The sequence below is a fragment of the Mangifera indica genome, chromosome 7 (genome assembly GCF_011075055.1).
Source record: "Mangifera indica cultivar Alphonso chromosome 7, CATAS_Mindica_2.1, whole genome shotgun sequence".
NCBI classification, from domain to species: domain Eukaryota; kingdom Viridiplantae; phylum Streptophyta; class Magnoliopsida; order Sapindales; family Anacardiaceae; genus Mangifera; species Mangifera indica.
In genome coordinates, this window is record NC_058143.1 from 17884903 (window position 1) to 17900157 (window position 15255).

Genomic DNA, 15255 nt, shown 5'->3' on the forward strand with positions numbered 1-15255 from the left:
TCAACTTTTGAAAAATTTAGTTTAACTCTCTCTTTTCAACTTTGGAGTACTAAAAAATCTAGTGATCTCTCTCTCCATTGATCGAATTGACATTGACCTTTGTTTTTCTTTGGTGACGATGTGACACGATTTCTTCTTTGTAGGGTTTGTTGTGCAATATATCAAATATCTATTCGTCTTGATGAAGAGATCCTTGTCTATGTCTCTTCATTACACCACTTGAGTTAGCCAACCATTTTGATAGTTGATCAAATAGAAAAAAAAAGGAGGAGTCAGAAGAGGCAGGTGGTGCCCACATGAGGGAGAAAAAAAACTAAGGTTGGGGGGAAATAAATATTTTTCAAAACTAAAAAATGTTTTGGTAAGGGTGGACATATTAGTTTTTAAAATTTTGGAAAGAAAATGAAATAAAATTATTTATTTTTTAATATTATTTTTAAAATAATGATTTTACTTTTAAATATAATAAAAAATTTTAACAAAAAATTAATTCATGAGTGAATATTTAGGTTTTTGAAACCTTATGAGTGTTTATTTGTCTTCACATTAAAACTTAGGTGGGAAATAGTCTTTGACTTACATAAAAACCCTAAAGAGGTGTTTGGTTAAGAATATTAAAGATTACTCTGATAATCTATATTTTATTATTTACATTATTTTTTATGATATGATAGGATAATCTGATCACCACCTCCACTTTAGATATTAAAAGATTATCAAAATAATTTTCATTTTATTATAACTATATTTTCATTTATTAATTTTTTTAACATAAAAATAATCACATTTTTAATTAATATAACAAATAACATAAAAAATATTTTTAAAATAATTACCACAAAGTTATTTAAATAAAATAATATATTAATTTTTTTAATTATTATTAATTAAATATAATAATTATTTATACTTACTTAATTTCATTCTATTTTATTAAATATAATAATAATTTTTAAAATAATTTATCAATTTTTTATTTTAATAATAAAATATTCATTAAACAAAACGCATCATTATGTGTTGGCATTATAAATTTTGAGCATTATGATCAACATTGGTATGAATATATGAATAGACAGATGAGCATGAAAGAAAGCCGTTTACTATCACTGGCCCACATGCACTAAACCTGCCCACGTTCCAACCGCCACCAGCCACCAGCCACCCATCCATTAGGCCGTGTTTCCAGAAGCACAACCTTGTCCAGGGTTGACGAACTCCAACTTTGACAGTTAATTTTTTGGACCATTTATGTCTTCACATTGATACATTTTAGGATCAAACCATACATTTTAATATAACGTGTGTCTTCATCTCTTGTAAATAATTTCAACTTAATTGCTTCTGGAGATGGCAAAAGATTTAGCTATTGACCAAATTAATAATACCATTTAATAATAATATTATTATTAATAAAAAGCAACACCTTCTAAATTTTCAATTTTGACAAGACAACTACGACTCCAAAGCGGTATGGAGATCATGTCATGTCATGTGTTCCAGAAGTTCCAACCTTTTTTTTATGTTCAAATAATTAAAATACGTAATAAAACTGAAATCCATTAATATCTGTGTGTCCCAACGCCAAGTTTTATCTCAACCGTATAAGCTCGTTATCTTCCTTAACTCGCGTGCCTTTCGCTCTGACTTTGCAATTTCACGAGAAACAAACAGAAACTCGTACCAACTTTATTCCTAAATTAAAAAAAAAAAAAGGACAAGATTGTAGTAGTCTAGCTTATGGATCATTCAGCTGCTGCTCAACGTCGCATAAAGGCCATTCAAGCTCACCTCATCTCCTCTGTTGATTCTGCTTCTCAACTCTGTCATAATCTTACAGCCGGCGAATTCGTCTACGGTAAACTATCTCTCTGCCTTCACCTCCGCGTTTCTACGTTACCTAGCTGTGCCTGTTTCTGCATTTATATGATTTGATTTTGGTGATTTGTAATTTGTGATTTGTGTTGTTTTTTAGTTACGTGCTTGGTATGAAGCTAAACATTTTTTTTATTGTTGTAGGATTATTGTTTTTGTTTGATTCTGAGTCTGTTAATTGGTAGGAGTTTCCAGTGCTGGTACTGTGGGGTCACCTCTCTTTTTTCAATATATGAAAAGTTCTAATGTGACTTATGTGCTGTGAGCTCGAAAAATTTTCATGGGACCGAAGAGGCACTTTAAAATGAAATAAAATGTAATCTCTGTCACTGATTGGAAGTAAATTTTTTTTCCTGTATTGAAAGCTTAATAATTGTATTACATCATATGGTATATATGAACTTGTATGGTATAAAAAAGTTTTTTATATATTTTGATCTGTATTGGTACAAATATATATAACTATACAAGAGGCTAAATCTGGTAAGAATCCTAGAGAATGAAAAATAATTGACAGCTTTAATTGACAACTATTCATTAGCTATTTTAGGAAACTAAAATACAAACAAGTCACACTAATTCAGCCTAATTAACCCGTGAATCTTGCAACACTCCCCCTCAAGCTGGCTTGAAGATGTCTTCCATAGCTAGCTTGCTAACTAGAAGTTCAAATTGTCCCTTGTGTAGCCCTTTGGTGAGTATGTCTGCTATTTGATTTGTAGTTGGTACATAGGAGAGACAAATTAACCTACTTTCAATCTTCTCTTTGATGAAGTGCTTGTCAACCTCAATGTGTTTCGTTATGTTGTGTAAAACCGGGTTGTGAGCGATTGAAATGGCTGCCTTGTTATCACAATATACTTTCATAGGATAAGACACCGAGATCTTCAAGTCTTCAAACAATCTTTTCAACCAAATTGCCTTGCTAATCCCATGAGCAAGAGACCTGAACTCAGCCTCAGCACTACTTCGAGCCACAACATTTTGCTTTTTACTCCGCCATGTAACAAGATTTCCTCCAATAAAGGTGCAGTAGCCTGAAGTAGAACGTCTGTCAGTAGTACAACTGGCCCAATCTGCATCAGTGTAGACTTCTATTTGTAGGTTGTTATTCTTCCGAAACATAAGGCCCTTTCCAAAAGTTCCTTTTAGGGATCTTAGTAATCTATAGGCTGCATTAAAATGTTCTCGTCCAGGTGAGTGCATATATTGGCTAACCATACTCACAACAAAAGCTATATCAGGACGGGTATGTGACAGATAGATTAACTTCCTTACAAGTCTTTGAAATTTTTCCTTATCAATCACATCTTCAGCTTTTGCTGGATCAAGTTTCAAATTAGCGTCAAGTGGAGTATCTGCAGCTTTACAACCTAGGAGACCTGTTTCACTGAGAAGATCAAGGATATATTTCCTTTGGTTTACAAAGATACCCTTTCTTGATCTAGCGAACTCCATACCAAGGAAATATTTTAATAATCCCAGATCTTTAATCTCAAAATCTCGTGCCAACTTCTTCTTTAAGTCTGCTAATTCTTCAGAATCATCACCTGTCAAGATTATATCATCCACATAGACGATTAAGATAGAGATTTTACCTTTCTCCGATTGCTTATAAAACATTGTGTGGTCAGCCTGGCTTTGATGATAACCATGACTTTTCACGGCTTTTCCAAAACATTCAAACCAAGCTCTAGGAGACTGTTTAAGGCTATATAGGGATTTTTTAAGTCTGTAGACTTTATCTTGTCCCATCATCTCAAATCCTGGAGGTAGGCTCATAAACACCTCTTCTTCTTAATCCCCATTCAAGAACACATTCTTGACATCTAACTAGTGTAATGGCCAATCATAATTAGCAGCTAAAGACAATAATACCTGGATGGAATTGATTTTTGCAACCGGGGCGAAGGTTTCCTGATAATCAATTCCGTATGTTTGAGTAAACCCTTTAGCAACTAATCTCGCCTTGTATCTCTCAATACTTCCATCTGCCTTACATTTCACTGTAAACACCCATTTACACCCGACGGTTTTTTTATGTTTGGGTAAATCAACAACTTCCCACGTTCCACTTCTCTTCAGAGCATTAATCTCTTCTATTACTGCTGATTTCCAGTCAGGATCATCGAGTGCTTCTTGTATGTTTCTTGGGATAAATAAGTTAGATAACTTAGATATAAAGGCATTATGTTTCTTTGAGAGTTTAGCATAGGAAAGATATCGGGATGTAGGATGAGAGGTACGTTTAGCTTTCCTAATAGCTATAGGAATATCTAGATCACTAGACTCAGTATTAGGTACTGGATAAGGAATAGAATCAACATTTGGGTCATTAGGGACATGAGTATGAATAAGAGGAATGTTACCTGGAGTAGTTTTAGGTTTTGTTCTCGGAGCAGCTGATTGAACTGGTGCTAAAGGAACCATAACCCTTTTTTTATGACCTTTCTTCCTTGAATAAGTTAGGAGCTCTTTACCATGTTCTGTGAGAACTATGGGTAGTATTTCTCCCCCTGTTGAGGATTCAGAAATGTTTGACAAAACAGATTCAGGATCACTTGTTTCCTCAGTATTATTAATTTCCTCTTTATTTAAAAGTTTATTTTTACATGTGGGATCAGGTATAGAACCGGTAATAGGTGTAGTAGGATCAGTAGAATCAGTAGAATCAATGATTTTAGGTAAAGGAATAGCAGAAATATCCCAAAAATTTCCTTCTTCTCCTATCTCCCCTTGAAGAGAAATTTTTTGAAAGAAAGGTTGACTTTCAAGAAAGTCAACATCCACAGAGACAACTATTTTTTTAGTTTGTGGATTAAAACACTTGTATCCTTTTTTGTTTGGAGCATAACCAATAAAAATACATTTTTCTGCCCTCGGATCAAGTTTAGATCTTCCTTTACTATTTATGTGGACATATGCTGTGCACCCAAATATTTTAATAGAAAGATTTGAAGGTATTCGTGATTCAGGAAAAAAAAATTTTAAACAATCAAGCGGAGTAATATAGTTCAAAACACGAGTAGGCATTCTATTAATAAGATAAGATGCAGTTAAGACAACTTCTTCCCATAAATATTTAGGAACATTCATTGAAAACATAATAGCTCGAGAAACTTCAAGAAGATGTTTATTTTTGCGCTCAGCAATACCATTTTGCTGAGGTGTATCGACACAAGTAGTTTGATGATGAATCCCTTTTTCAGTGAAAAAACTTTCAAGAATTCCTTTAAAGTATTCAGTTTTATTATCTGTGTGAAAAATCTCAATTTTGGTTTCAAAATGGTTTTCAATCATTGAGTAAAATATTTTAAATAGTTTTTCAACCTCGGATTTTTCCGACATTAGGTAAACCCAACATAAACGGGTATGATCATCAATAAACGTCACAAACCATTTTTTATTTGAGGGTGTATTAATCCTAGACGGACCCAAATGTCACTATGGATTAAGTAAAATGGTTTTGAAGCTTGATAAGTTTTAGGATGATAAACAGTCTTATGACTCTTAGATAAAATGCAATTCTCACAATATAGTTTAGAACAATCTAAACCTTTAAATAAACTAGGAAATAGTTTTTTAAGATAAGGAAAACTAGGATGCCCTAGTCTATAATGCCAAAGCATAATTTTATCCTTAACTAGAGTAGAACTAATACCACTTAAGCCTTGAGCTTCTTTATTCTTGGAATCTTGATCTTCAAAATAATAGAGGCCATTGATTAATTTAGCACTGCCAATCATCTTCTCCGAGTTCAGTTCCTAGAAAACACAATATGATTCAAAGAAAGTAACACGACAATTAGAGTCTCTGGATAATTTGCTAACCGATAGTAGATTACAAGTAAGCTTAGGAACATGTAAGACGTTCTTTAAGGAAATATTTTTTGAAAGATTTACCAAACCTTTGCCGGCTATAGAAGAATAAGATCCATTTGCTATACGAATTTTTTCATGGCCAGAACAAGGACAGGAAGAATGAAACAAGCTAGACAAACTTGTCATATGATCAGAGGCTCCTGAATCTATGATCCAAGGAGTAGAATAATTTAGTGAGTGACAAAATAATGCGTTAAAATCATTACTTGCTTGAGCCACTAAAGCACTAGGAGCACCAGATGAACCTGAGTTGAACTTCAGCAATTTCAGGATTTGATCAATTTGCTCTTTGTTGAGGGAGGCCGAATCTGCCTCATGTGCAACAGGAGTCTTATTAAACCGTCCTTCATGAGAGCCCTTCCAATTTGCTGGCTTTCCATAAAGTTTCCAGCATGTCTCACGTGTATGACGTGGTTTGTCGCAATAGTCACACCAAACACGAGGCTTGTCATTGGATTTCTTGTTAGTATTTCGGCTAGCATTCACCCCAGCCGCAAGAGCTGAGTTTTCAATAGGACTGCCAGGGTTTTTCTTGCCAAGCATAACAAGACGACGACTTTCCTCATGACGGACTTCAGAGAACACTTCACCAATAGATGGAAGCGGTTGTCTACCGATGATCCTGCCTCTAACTTCATCAAACTCCATATTAAGTCCAATAAGAAACTTAAAAATATGATTATCCTCCACCATTTTTTTATAATGGTTACAATCATGAGTACATTTCCATTCATAATTATTGAAGAGGTCCAAGTCTTGCCAAAGACGTTTCAAGGAATTAAAATACCTAGTGACAGTATCCTCACCTTGGCGGATTTCTTCAAACTTCAAAGTCAACTCATATACCTGAGATTGATTTCCCAAGTCTGAGTACATTTGGTTGACATTGTCCCAAAGCTCCTTAGCCGTATGATAGCACATATAGTTGGAGCTTATGTCTTCCTCCATCGAATTCACCAACCATGTCATCACCATCGAGTTCTCCGCGTCCCACGTAGCATAGCTAGAATCATCAGATGCAGGTTCTTTCTTTTCTCCAGTCAAATATCCCATCTTGCCCCTACCACGGATATACATGCACACAGATTGAGACCAACGCAAGAAATTCTCTCCATTTAGTTTAATCGTGGTAATTTGAATAGAGTGGGATTCCGAGGTGGGAACTTGAGTGGTAGTCGTGGATGTAGGCAGGTCTGTAGTGTTGGTTGTCTCTGAAATCTCAGACATGATGATGAAAAAGAATAGAGAGGAAGGAGATAGACTGATACAGATGAAGGCTAGGAATTCAGGAAATAGAGTTCTTGCTCTGATACCATATGAACTTGTATGGTATAAAAAAGTTTTTTATATATTTTGATCTGTATTGGTACAGATATATATAACTATACAAGAGGCTAAATCTAGTAAGAATCCTAGAGAATAAAAAATAATTGACAACTTTAATTGACAACTATTCATTAGCTATTTTAGGAAACTAAAATACAAACAAATCACACTAATTCAGCCTAATTAACTCGTGAATCTTGCAACAGTATATTTGCCAACATTTTTTGGTTTTGGGCATGTCTTCTAGAGCATACTCATACAGTGTTGAGGTTGATGAGACTTGACGTTCGTAGTCCATATTTTCTTAAGGTGTGATGGAATTTTTTTTAATCGTTTTCTTGGTTTACTCCCTTGGCCAGTTATCGAATAGTGCATTGTAGATATCGTTGTTTTACATGTATATATGTAAAATTTAATGTTTTCATTTTTGCACTTGATTTATGAGCAGAGCAGGGGTATAGTGTTGTGCTTCCAGAGAGACTGCACACAGGAAAGTGGAATGTATATAGGTGGGCACAATCACTGTAGTTGGAATTGTTCTATTGTATCCATTACCATTGCTAAAATTTTCTATCTCTGTTTTTGGCTTTTATTGTCCTCTTCTTTCTTATGACAGATCAGCTCACTCTCCATTAAAGCTTGTGAGTAGATTCACTGAGCATCCCAAAATTGCTACTTTGCATGACAATTTTGTGTGAGCATCCTCAATTACATGCCAAACTGTATTTATGTTTTAAATCTGTCCACTAGTGTAAAATTTGGGTGTTGAATAAGTTAACTCATTTTATATTGTATATGAATGTCTGCTTACTGGTGTATTTTAACTTTGTAAACTTAGGCATGCGGTTAATACTTTCCGAGACAACAGATATTTGGGAACCCGTGTCCGGGGTGATGGGACAGTTGGAGAGTAAGTTTCATCTTATCATATGAACTTTTGACTTCCTGTTGAAGCTCCCTCACTAAGTTATTCTCTTTCTGTTCTTCAGGTACAAATGGATGACATATGGAGAGGCTGGTAATGCCCGGACAGCTCTAGGTTCTGGCCTAATTTATCATGGAATACCAAAGGTTAATTATCTTGAGTTGGATAATATATTTTGATTTACTTAGTGGAATTTTGCTCTTGTAATTGATCTATGCAAAGAATATTACCTGCTTACCATATTATTATTATTTGGTTGTTTGTAGCAGGGATCTTGCATTGGAATTTATTTCATCAATAGACCGGAGTGGCTAATTGTTGATCATGCCTGCTCTGCATATTCTTACATATCTGTTCCTTTATACGATACTCTTGGTTTGTCACTGGTCAAACATAGATCTTTAGTTGGATTTCTCTGCTCTGGTCTAGCTTTTTGTAACTTCAATCAAGTTTATTTGTCTGCAGGTCCGGATGCAGTCAAGTACATTGTAAACCATGCCTCTATACAAGCCATATTTTGTGTGTCTGAGACATTGAATTCTGTTAGTTCAATCTATGCCCTTTTTGAGATTCCCTTTTGCTTAAATAATTTCATCAAACTTTAGGAGGAATAGGCTTTGTCACATAGTACTTCTTCTGTAACTTTTTTTTTATTGACCGAGATTTAATTAAAATATTTTTTTAATTTTTACATGCTAAGAGAAATTTTTTGTTATTGACATGATGGAATAAAAGATACTAGGCGGTTTAGGTTTTCAGGTAAATGGGCATGCAATGGCTAAATATGAGAAATGATAATGATTTTGATATTTTTAGCACATGGATGGAATTAGTGATTACTGATGAACTCTTTTTCATCCAAAACTTTTCATGTTTTGAACTCAAGGATTTGTATCTGTATGATGGGTCAACCATGAACTAGACAAAACTTGATTCCGCTACCATTTTGTATTTAAATTGTTGTTTATTATGCCTTTTCTCAGTTTGTTGATGACTTACCCTATAACCTGCTCCTCCTTTTAATAGTATCTTCATCTGGAGTCAAATCCTGTTATTTTCAATAAATTGTGAAAGAAACTTGATTTTTTTGGTACCTATGAATGCCATTCATGTTCTGCCCAAACATTAGAGAACCTATCCTTTTGTTTCATTTAAATAATTTAGATAATCCTTTTCCGATTGCAGAGTGATATTCCATTTCCCTTGGGAGGAGATTAAAAGTTTCTTTTCTGTATCATATTCGGTTGGCGGAGGGTTAAATCTCAATATAATGTTTTTCTTATATTTACACTATCAGTTTTTGAGCCCTTTTTATTTTTATTATGCTTTGTATAAATCACTTGATTGCTTTTTCTTTCTTTCTTTCCTTTTTCTTCTTAAGTAAAAATAACCTGATGTTTCCCTGTGACCTCTTTTAATGCAGCCGAATTTCTTCTGTCATGTAAAATCTTTACTTAATTTTTTACGTAGCAAATTTGTGGGCTATCCATTTATTTTAATCCAAGGGTATTGAGAGTTGCTTTGTTAGCATGAAAAATAAGTAGTTTTCAATCCCCTTTCTACACCATTGAATTGGAATGACTTGCTTTGTTGTGTCGAACAACTAGGTAAAAGAATTAAAGGGACAATGTCTCATTTAGTCATTATGAATTTTCTTCTGACAACATTTAGTCTTATTACTTGGAATTTGCAGTTGCTGAGCTACTTGGCTGAGATCCCAACCGTTCATCTAGTTGTGGTATGACAAAGAATCTGATCTTTCTTAAATGTATCTGTTAACAATATAAAGAATTCTAATTATCCTATTGTTTAGAATGATGTTAATTTGATTTCTCCATATACAGGTTGTTGGTGGGATGGATGATCAAATTCCATCTCTTCCATCTTCAACTGGAGTTCAGGTTGTAACACACACCAAATTACTTAGTCAGGTATATCCTTTTCTATCCTCAGCAGTTAAGCAACACCAATTTCAATTAGCTCAAGGAATGCATTAATATAGTTGGATTCTGTATATGATTTTAATTCAAAGTTTTATTTTGTCCATTATGGTGAAAGGAAGGTTAAACCTGCTTTATTTTGTCTTCTTCTTCTAGCCTCCACATTTCTACATATTTGTATGCTATTACATAAATTATGTGCTAGATCTGTTTTTTTTTTTTTTTTGAAACAGGGGGTTGATGTGAGAAATAGCATTGATCATAAATTTATTAATAGGTTTTTCTGCCAATAGATTAGTGCATGTAATGCTGTTCTTTAAATGGATTTTCAATGAAATGGTTGTTTCTTGTAATCAGCTAAAATAATTGCCCACTTGTGTAAATGGATTCCTTTTAGGGCTGCAGTAACCTTCAGCCTTTTTCTCCTCCAAATCCTGATGATGTGGCAACAATTTGCTACACAAGTGGTACAACAGGGACACCTAAGGTATGATGTGTTACTGAGATTGTGAAATTGTAGCCTCTTGTGTAATTGATTTGACTGCTTTTTGCAATCTATATGAAGATTTACTTTCCATTTTGTAAATTTTTGCAAGGGGGCTGTATTGACACATGCAAACTTGATTGCGAATGTTGCTGGGGGTACTGTTGCTACTAAATGCTCACCCTCTGATGTGTAAGTGCTAGTACTTTTGGTCCATTACATATTTTCTTGTTCTTATTGTTTTGTTGCATGGGTTTCTTTTCGCTGAACTACCTGCTAATTGCCAGTTATATATCCTATCTTCCTCTGGCACATATTTATGAACGCGCAAACCAAGTCATGGTAGTTTATTTTGGAGCTTCTGTTGGATTTTACCAGGGGGTATGTTGTTCTTCTTTAATTTTTTTTTCTTGAAGTTAATATTTGATTTTCTTTTGATTGGAAGAATGGCTTAAATTATTTTCTTAAAGTTTGCAGAGCTGATGTTCAAGCATTATGTTTTTTCGTTACATTTCAAATCACCAAGCAAATTGTTGGTAGCACAAATGATTTACCAAGTTGATTCATGGTTTTGTAGACTGGTTCCCTTTGGTGTGGTTCAGTTGTGAATACCTCTTAGCCTTATTTTCTGGATGCTTGCAACATTCTAAATAACAGTTGATCTAACATATGCAAGATTCTTTTCAAATATAGATAAATATTGTAATGCAACTGAATACTTTAGTATATTTGTAATTCTTGTAATTCTTGTAATTGTATCATTGCTTTATATTGTTTTGGCAGAAGTGACAAGAACTTTGACTGAGTTCTGTTAATAGGTCTTACATTATTCCTTTGACCTCTTTGTTTGCAGGACAGCATGAAGTTGATGGATGATTTGGCAGCTCTAAGACCCACTGTATTCTGCAGTGTTCCTCGCCTGTATAATAGAATATATGCTAGGTAGATGCACTGACATGACTACTAAATTATTTACTTGGTTGCAACTAGTATTTGGGTTAATTGGTGAGGTAATTTGATTCTGTAGCATCACAAATGCTGTAAAGACATCTGGTGTGCTAAAGGAGAGGCTGTTTAATGCAGCATACAACTCTAAGAAGCAAGCTTTATTGAGTGGTAATGAATAGCATAAAAATGAGCTCTATGTCTGTGTGTGCATAAATTATCCGTGTGTGTGTGTGTGTTTTACCTCAGTTATGGATTTTAAAGAAAATATTAAAATTTCATTTTTTTAATTTATACTCATGGTAGAAATGTGATACATGCATCATCAACTTGGCAGGTAAGAATCCATCTCCCATCTGGGACAAATTGGTATTCAACAAGATAAGAGATAAACTTGGAGGACGAGTTCGCCTTATGGTTTCAGGTGCTTCACCATTATCTCCTGATGTCATGGACTTTTTGAAAATGTAAGTTACTGCTTTTATGTATTCAGTTCCTACAAAGAAATTAAGGCTTCTCTCATACCCACAGATGGGTTATTGCTTGCAGCTGCTTTGGTGGGCGAGTATCTGAAGGATATGGAATGACTGAGACTTCATGTTTAATAAGTGCTGTAGACGAGGGTGACAACCTCTCTGGTCATGTTGGCTCTCCAAGTCCAGCATGTGGTGAGTTATTGTCATGCATATTACATGGCATAAAGAATGTAAAAGCTTCGCCATCTGGCTACTTGTTTATCATTCATTTATTTTATTGCACTTTCTTCATGATGCCGTCTGCTTGTATTGTTAGAGATCAAGCTTGTGGATGTCCCAGAGATGAACTATACATCTGATGATCAGCCTTATCCTCGAGGTGAAATCTGTGTCAGGGGTCCCATTGTTTTCAAAGGCTATTATAAAGATGAAGCGCAGACGTACTCACCTTACCTTACTACTGCTTCCTTTTTATTTTATCGGGCTTTTGGAATGCCCTTTGATAATGATATTTTAATTAAATTGGATAGGAAAGAAGTTATCGATGAAGGTGGATGGCTTCACACGGGAGATATAGGGTTGTGGTTACCTGGAGGTCGTCTAAAGATTATTGATAGGTGAGATCTTGGCATCCTTAATGACCATCTCCAGTTGAAAAAATACTTTTCTCTCTTACTTTCATGGAGAGTCACGGCATACGATGAATTACATTTTTTTATCCTCCTATTTGTGGTTTACATAGCTATAGACACTAGGAGAAAATATCGAACCTTGCAATAAAACTTGTAGTATGTGGAAGTCTTGAAGCCTGAGATATTATGCTTTCTGAGGTTCTTAGGCATCATTATCTCTCAGCTGCTATGGAAAAACATATTTCCAGGTTATGGCATCATATGGCTATTAGTTAATGTATGAGTAGCACAAATAAGGTTTCTTTATGCCAACATAATTGACTTGCAATTCCCACTCTCGCATTTTGTGGTAGTATTTTCAACCATTCTTAAGGTTGTTGCTATTTGGTAGAAGCACATTTTTCTTTAACCCTTCCGGGAACTAGCCAACTAGGAATCTGTGAGCATAACAAAATGATTTTATTCCCTGTTTTTTGTAATTTTTTATATTTTTTTCTCCCAGAGTTTTGAGGTTTTAAACACCATATCCAGATCAATCCACATTATGTGCCAATCAGATGAACATTAGTTATGATTTTGTGGGAGCTGATGTTCGGAGTGGATGATCAACCTCTAATTTTATCTCCAGGACGGATAGTTCATGGAGTGGGCTATGGAGGTTTAGCTCTTTTTTTTTTTTGTTTTTTGACTTTGAAATCTTGTTTACTGGTGCAGGAAGAAGAACATCTTTAAGTTAGCTCAGGGAGAGTACATAGCTCCAGAGAAAATTGAGAATGTGTATGCCAAGTGCAAGTTTGTTGCACAATGCTTTGTCTATGGTAAAACAATAAGATTTTGCACTGCCTTATCTTCCTCTTTCTGTACCTCTCTGCCAGCTGATATCTATAAGTTTCCATTTTCAGGTGACAGCCTAAATTCTTCTTTGGTAGCCATTGTCTCAGTGGATCAAGATGTTCTAAAAGCATGGGCGGCATCTGAAGGCATTAAGGTGATGTTTATGTTGGTTTCAGTGTTGAATGAAAAACACCTAGTCAAATTGTTGAAGAAATTGAACTTGGTCCTCATACTGGAACTCAAGTCTAGTTGATTTTTTTCTTCCATTCATATTTGTGTTTAAGAGGCTTCTAGTTGCTTGTTTTCTTTTAATTGCCATCACAGCTTGATTGTTTCATACGTGGAAAATCATGCTTGGGCTGTGCATTTAATACATTGGCCTTGTTTATCATTTTTCACCCACACCCGCAAGAGCTATGCAGGGGCAGAGCCTGGACTAAAACGTGGGGGGTGTCAAGGAGAATAACAATATAATGTCTTGGGTGGGGGTGGGGGGTTGGGGGTTTGTTGGGGTGTGCGCGGGTGGTGGGGTTGTGGAAGGTCAAGAAAAATGTCAAAATTTTTATTGATATTTTATCAATACCATATAAACAATTTTCCAAGGTAAGGAGAGTCGACTGACTTTCCTTGATCCCTCGGCTCCATCTAAGGAGCAACAAGTCTTTTTATTGATTATTATATGCTAATTTTTTAGTGCAGTATAAAGATCTAGGGCAACTGTGCAATGACCCAAGAACAAAAGCAGCTGTCCTGGCTGACATGGATGCGATTGGAAGAGAAGCGCAGGTAAATGCAACTTAATGAAGTTGATTTTCCACTGATGTTCACTGCCTTAGTAGTTCTTGTAACCACAATTCATAATTCATATACCGACGGATGAATTATTTGCAGCTAAGAGGCTTTGAATTTGTTAAAGCTGTGACATTAGTACATGAACCGTTCACATTGGAAAATGGTCTGGTCACTCCGACATTTAAGGCAAGTCTTTAGTTTGAAAATGAAAAATTCGAAAGAAGCTCAATTGCAAAAAGCACAATATCATGCAGGTTCTCACTTTCTTATGATTTTATCAACTTTCAGATAAAGAGACCTCAAGCAAAGCAATACTTTGCAAAAGCTATATCAGATATGTATGCACAACTGGTCATAGCTGATGATTCCTCTCCGCGGACAAAATTGTGAAAAGCATAAGAGACGAGAGAAATGTGGAAAACCCAGACAATGCATTTCAAAGCAGAGCTTTGGCTGGCACCACTCAATAATAAGATGACATGGTGAAAAGGGTTCAAAGCCGTTACACTACTAATTCCTCCCCTATTTGTTAGTTTAATTTGTATTGATTAAAATAATATAAATGTATGTACTTTTTTCCCCACAAAATTTTCAAAGAAAAACAGAAGAATGTCAGCCGCGATAAATTCGGGTGTTGTATACATTGTATTTGATTCTAGGACTCATTTTGCCATTAAAAATAATTCAAAATTCTGTGATCGGGTTTACTGATAAGCTCCACAATCACTATTAAGTCAAAAGTTTGATTTTTATAAGTTATTGACGAGTCTGGAATCTATACTATTTCATTTTCCCTTTCTTTGTAAAATAAAAAACCCTTTGGAATTTATTAAAGAAAAAAAAAAACCCATTCCTTGTTTGAAAATTGTGCTTGCTTATTCATTTCCCGTGTAATGTTTTTTGATTAGGACATGGATGGTGAGTCTTATTCGGTTCAACTATGGCGCTCCAAAATATATTCAAAATTACTTAATATTTATTCGAGCCATTAAATTTTGTAGTCTAAAGGTTGAGAAATGCTTGTCATCATCCCCCCATTTTGAGTGACTGCGGTCCAGTCTCAATTAACAATTCAAATGTTCCACCCATTGAAAACTTAAGAATATATTAATTAATTAATTAACTTAGATATCGCCACCTTGCCT

At 34.8% G+C, this 15255-nt stretch overlaps 1 protein-coding gene across 3 annotated transcripts; it reads left to right on the forward strand.

Moving 5' to 3' along the window:
- Positions 1-1464: 1464 nt before the first annotated feature.
- Positions 1465-14824, forward strand: LOC123221324 (long chain acyl-CoA synthetase 6, peroxisomal-like). 3 transcript variants are annotated; one of them, XR_006503255.1, is made up of 23 exons: positions 1465-1858; positions 7531-7591; positions 7699-7776; positions 7921-7992; positions 8072-8153; positions 8277-8382; positions 8473-8549; positions 9701-9745; positions 9852-9938; positions 10345-10434; positions 10544-10623; positions 10719-10812; positions 11285-11373; positions 11459-11547; positions 11714-11843; positions 11926-12044; positions 12169-12292; positions 12383-12469; positions 13199-13302; positions 13387-13472; positions 14013-14104; positions 14210-14296; positions 14399-14824. XR_006503255.1 is itself a non-coding variant. In XM_044644144.1 (23 exons), the coding sequence occupies exons 1-23, from the start codon at positions 1741-1743 to the stop codon at positions 14498-14500; spliced, it is 2094 nt and encodes a 697-aa protein (XP_044500079.1). In that variant the 5' UTR covers positions 1474-1740; the 3' UTR covers positions 14501-14824. The 3 variants fall into 3 exon arrangements, 2 of the variants coding, with proteins under 2 accessions (XP_044500079.1, XP_044500080.1); XM_044644144.1 differs by having other exon boundaries at positions 1474-1858; positions 14018-14104; XM_044644145.1 differs by lacking the exons at positions 8277-8382; positions 8473-8549 and having other exon boundaries at positions 1476-1858; positions 14018-14104.
- Positions 14825-15255: the final 431 nt, after the last annotated feature.

What these genes read in the sequence shown, in the direction of transcription:
- LOC123221324 (XM_044644144.1), top strand. Translation starts at nt 1,741, where the DNA reads ATGGATCATTCAGCTGCTGCTCAACGTCGCATAAAGGCCATTCAAGCT. An exon ending in ACTTTGCATGACAATTTTGT is followed by an intron (nt 7,777 to 7,920) that starts GTGAGCATCCTC and finishes TTGTAAACTTAG; the next exon opens with GCATGCGGTTAATACTTTCC. An exon ending in CTGTTGGATTTTACCAGGGG is followed by an intron (nt 10,813 to 11,284) that starts GTATGTTGTTCT and finishes CTTTGTTTGCAG; the next exon opens with GACAGCATGAAGTTGATGGA.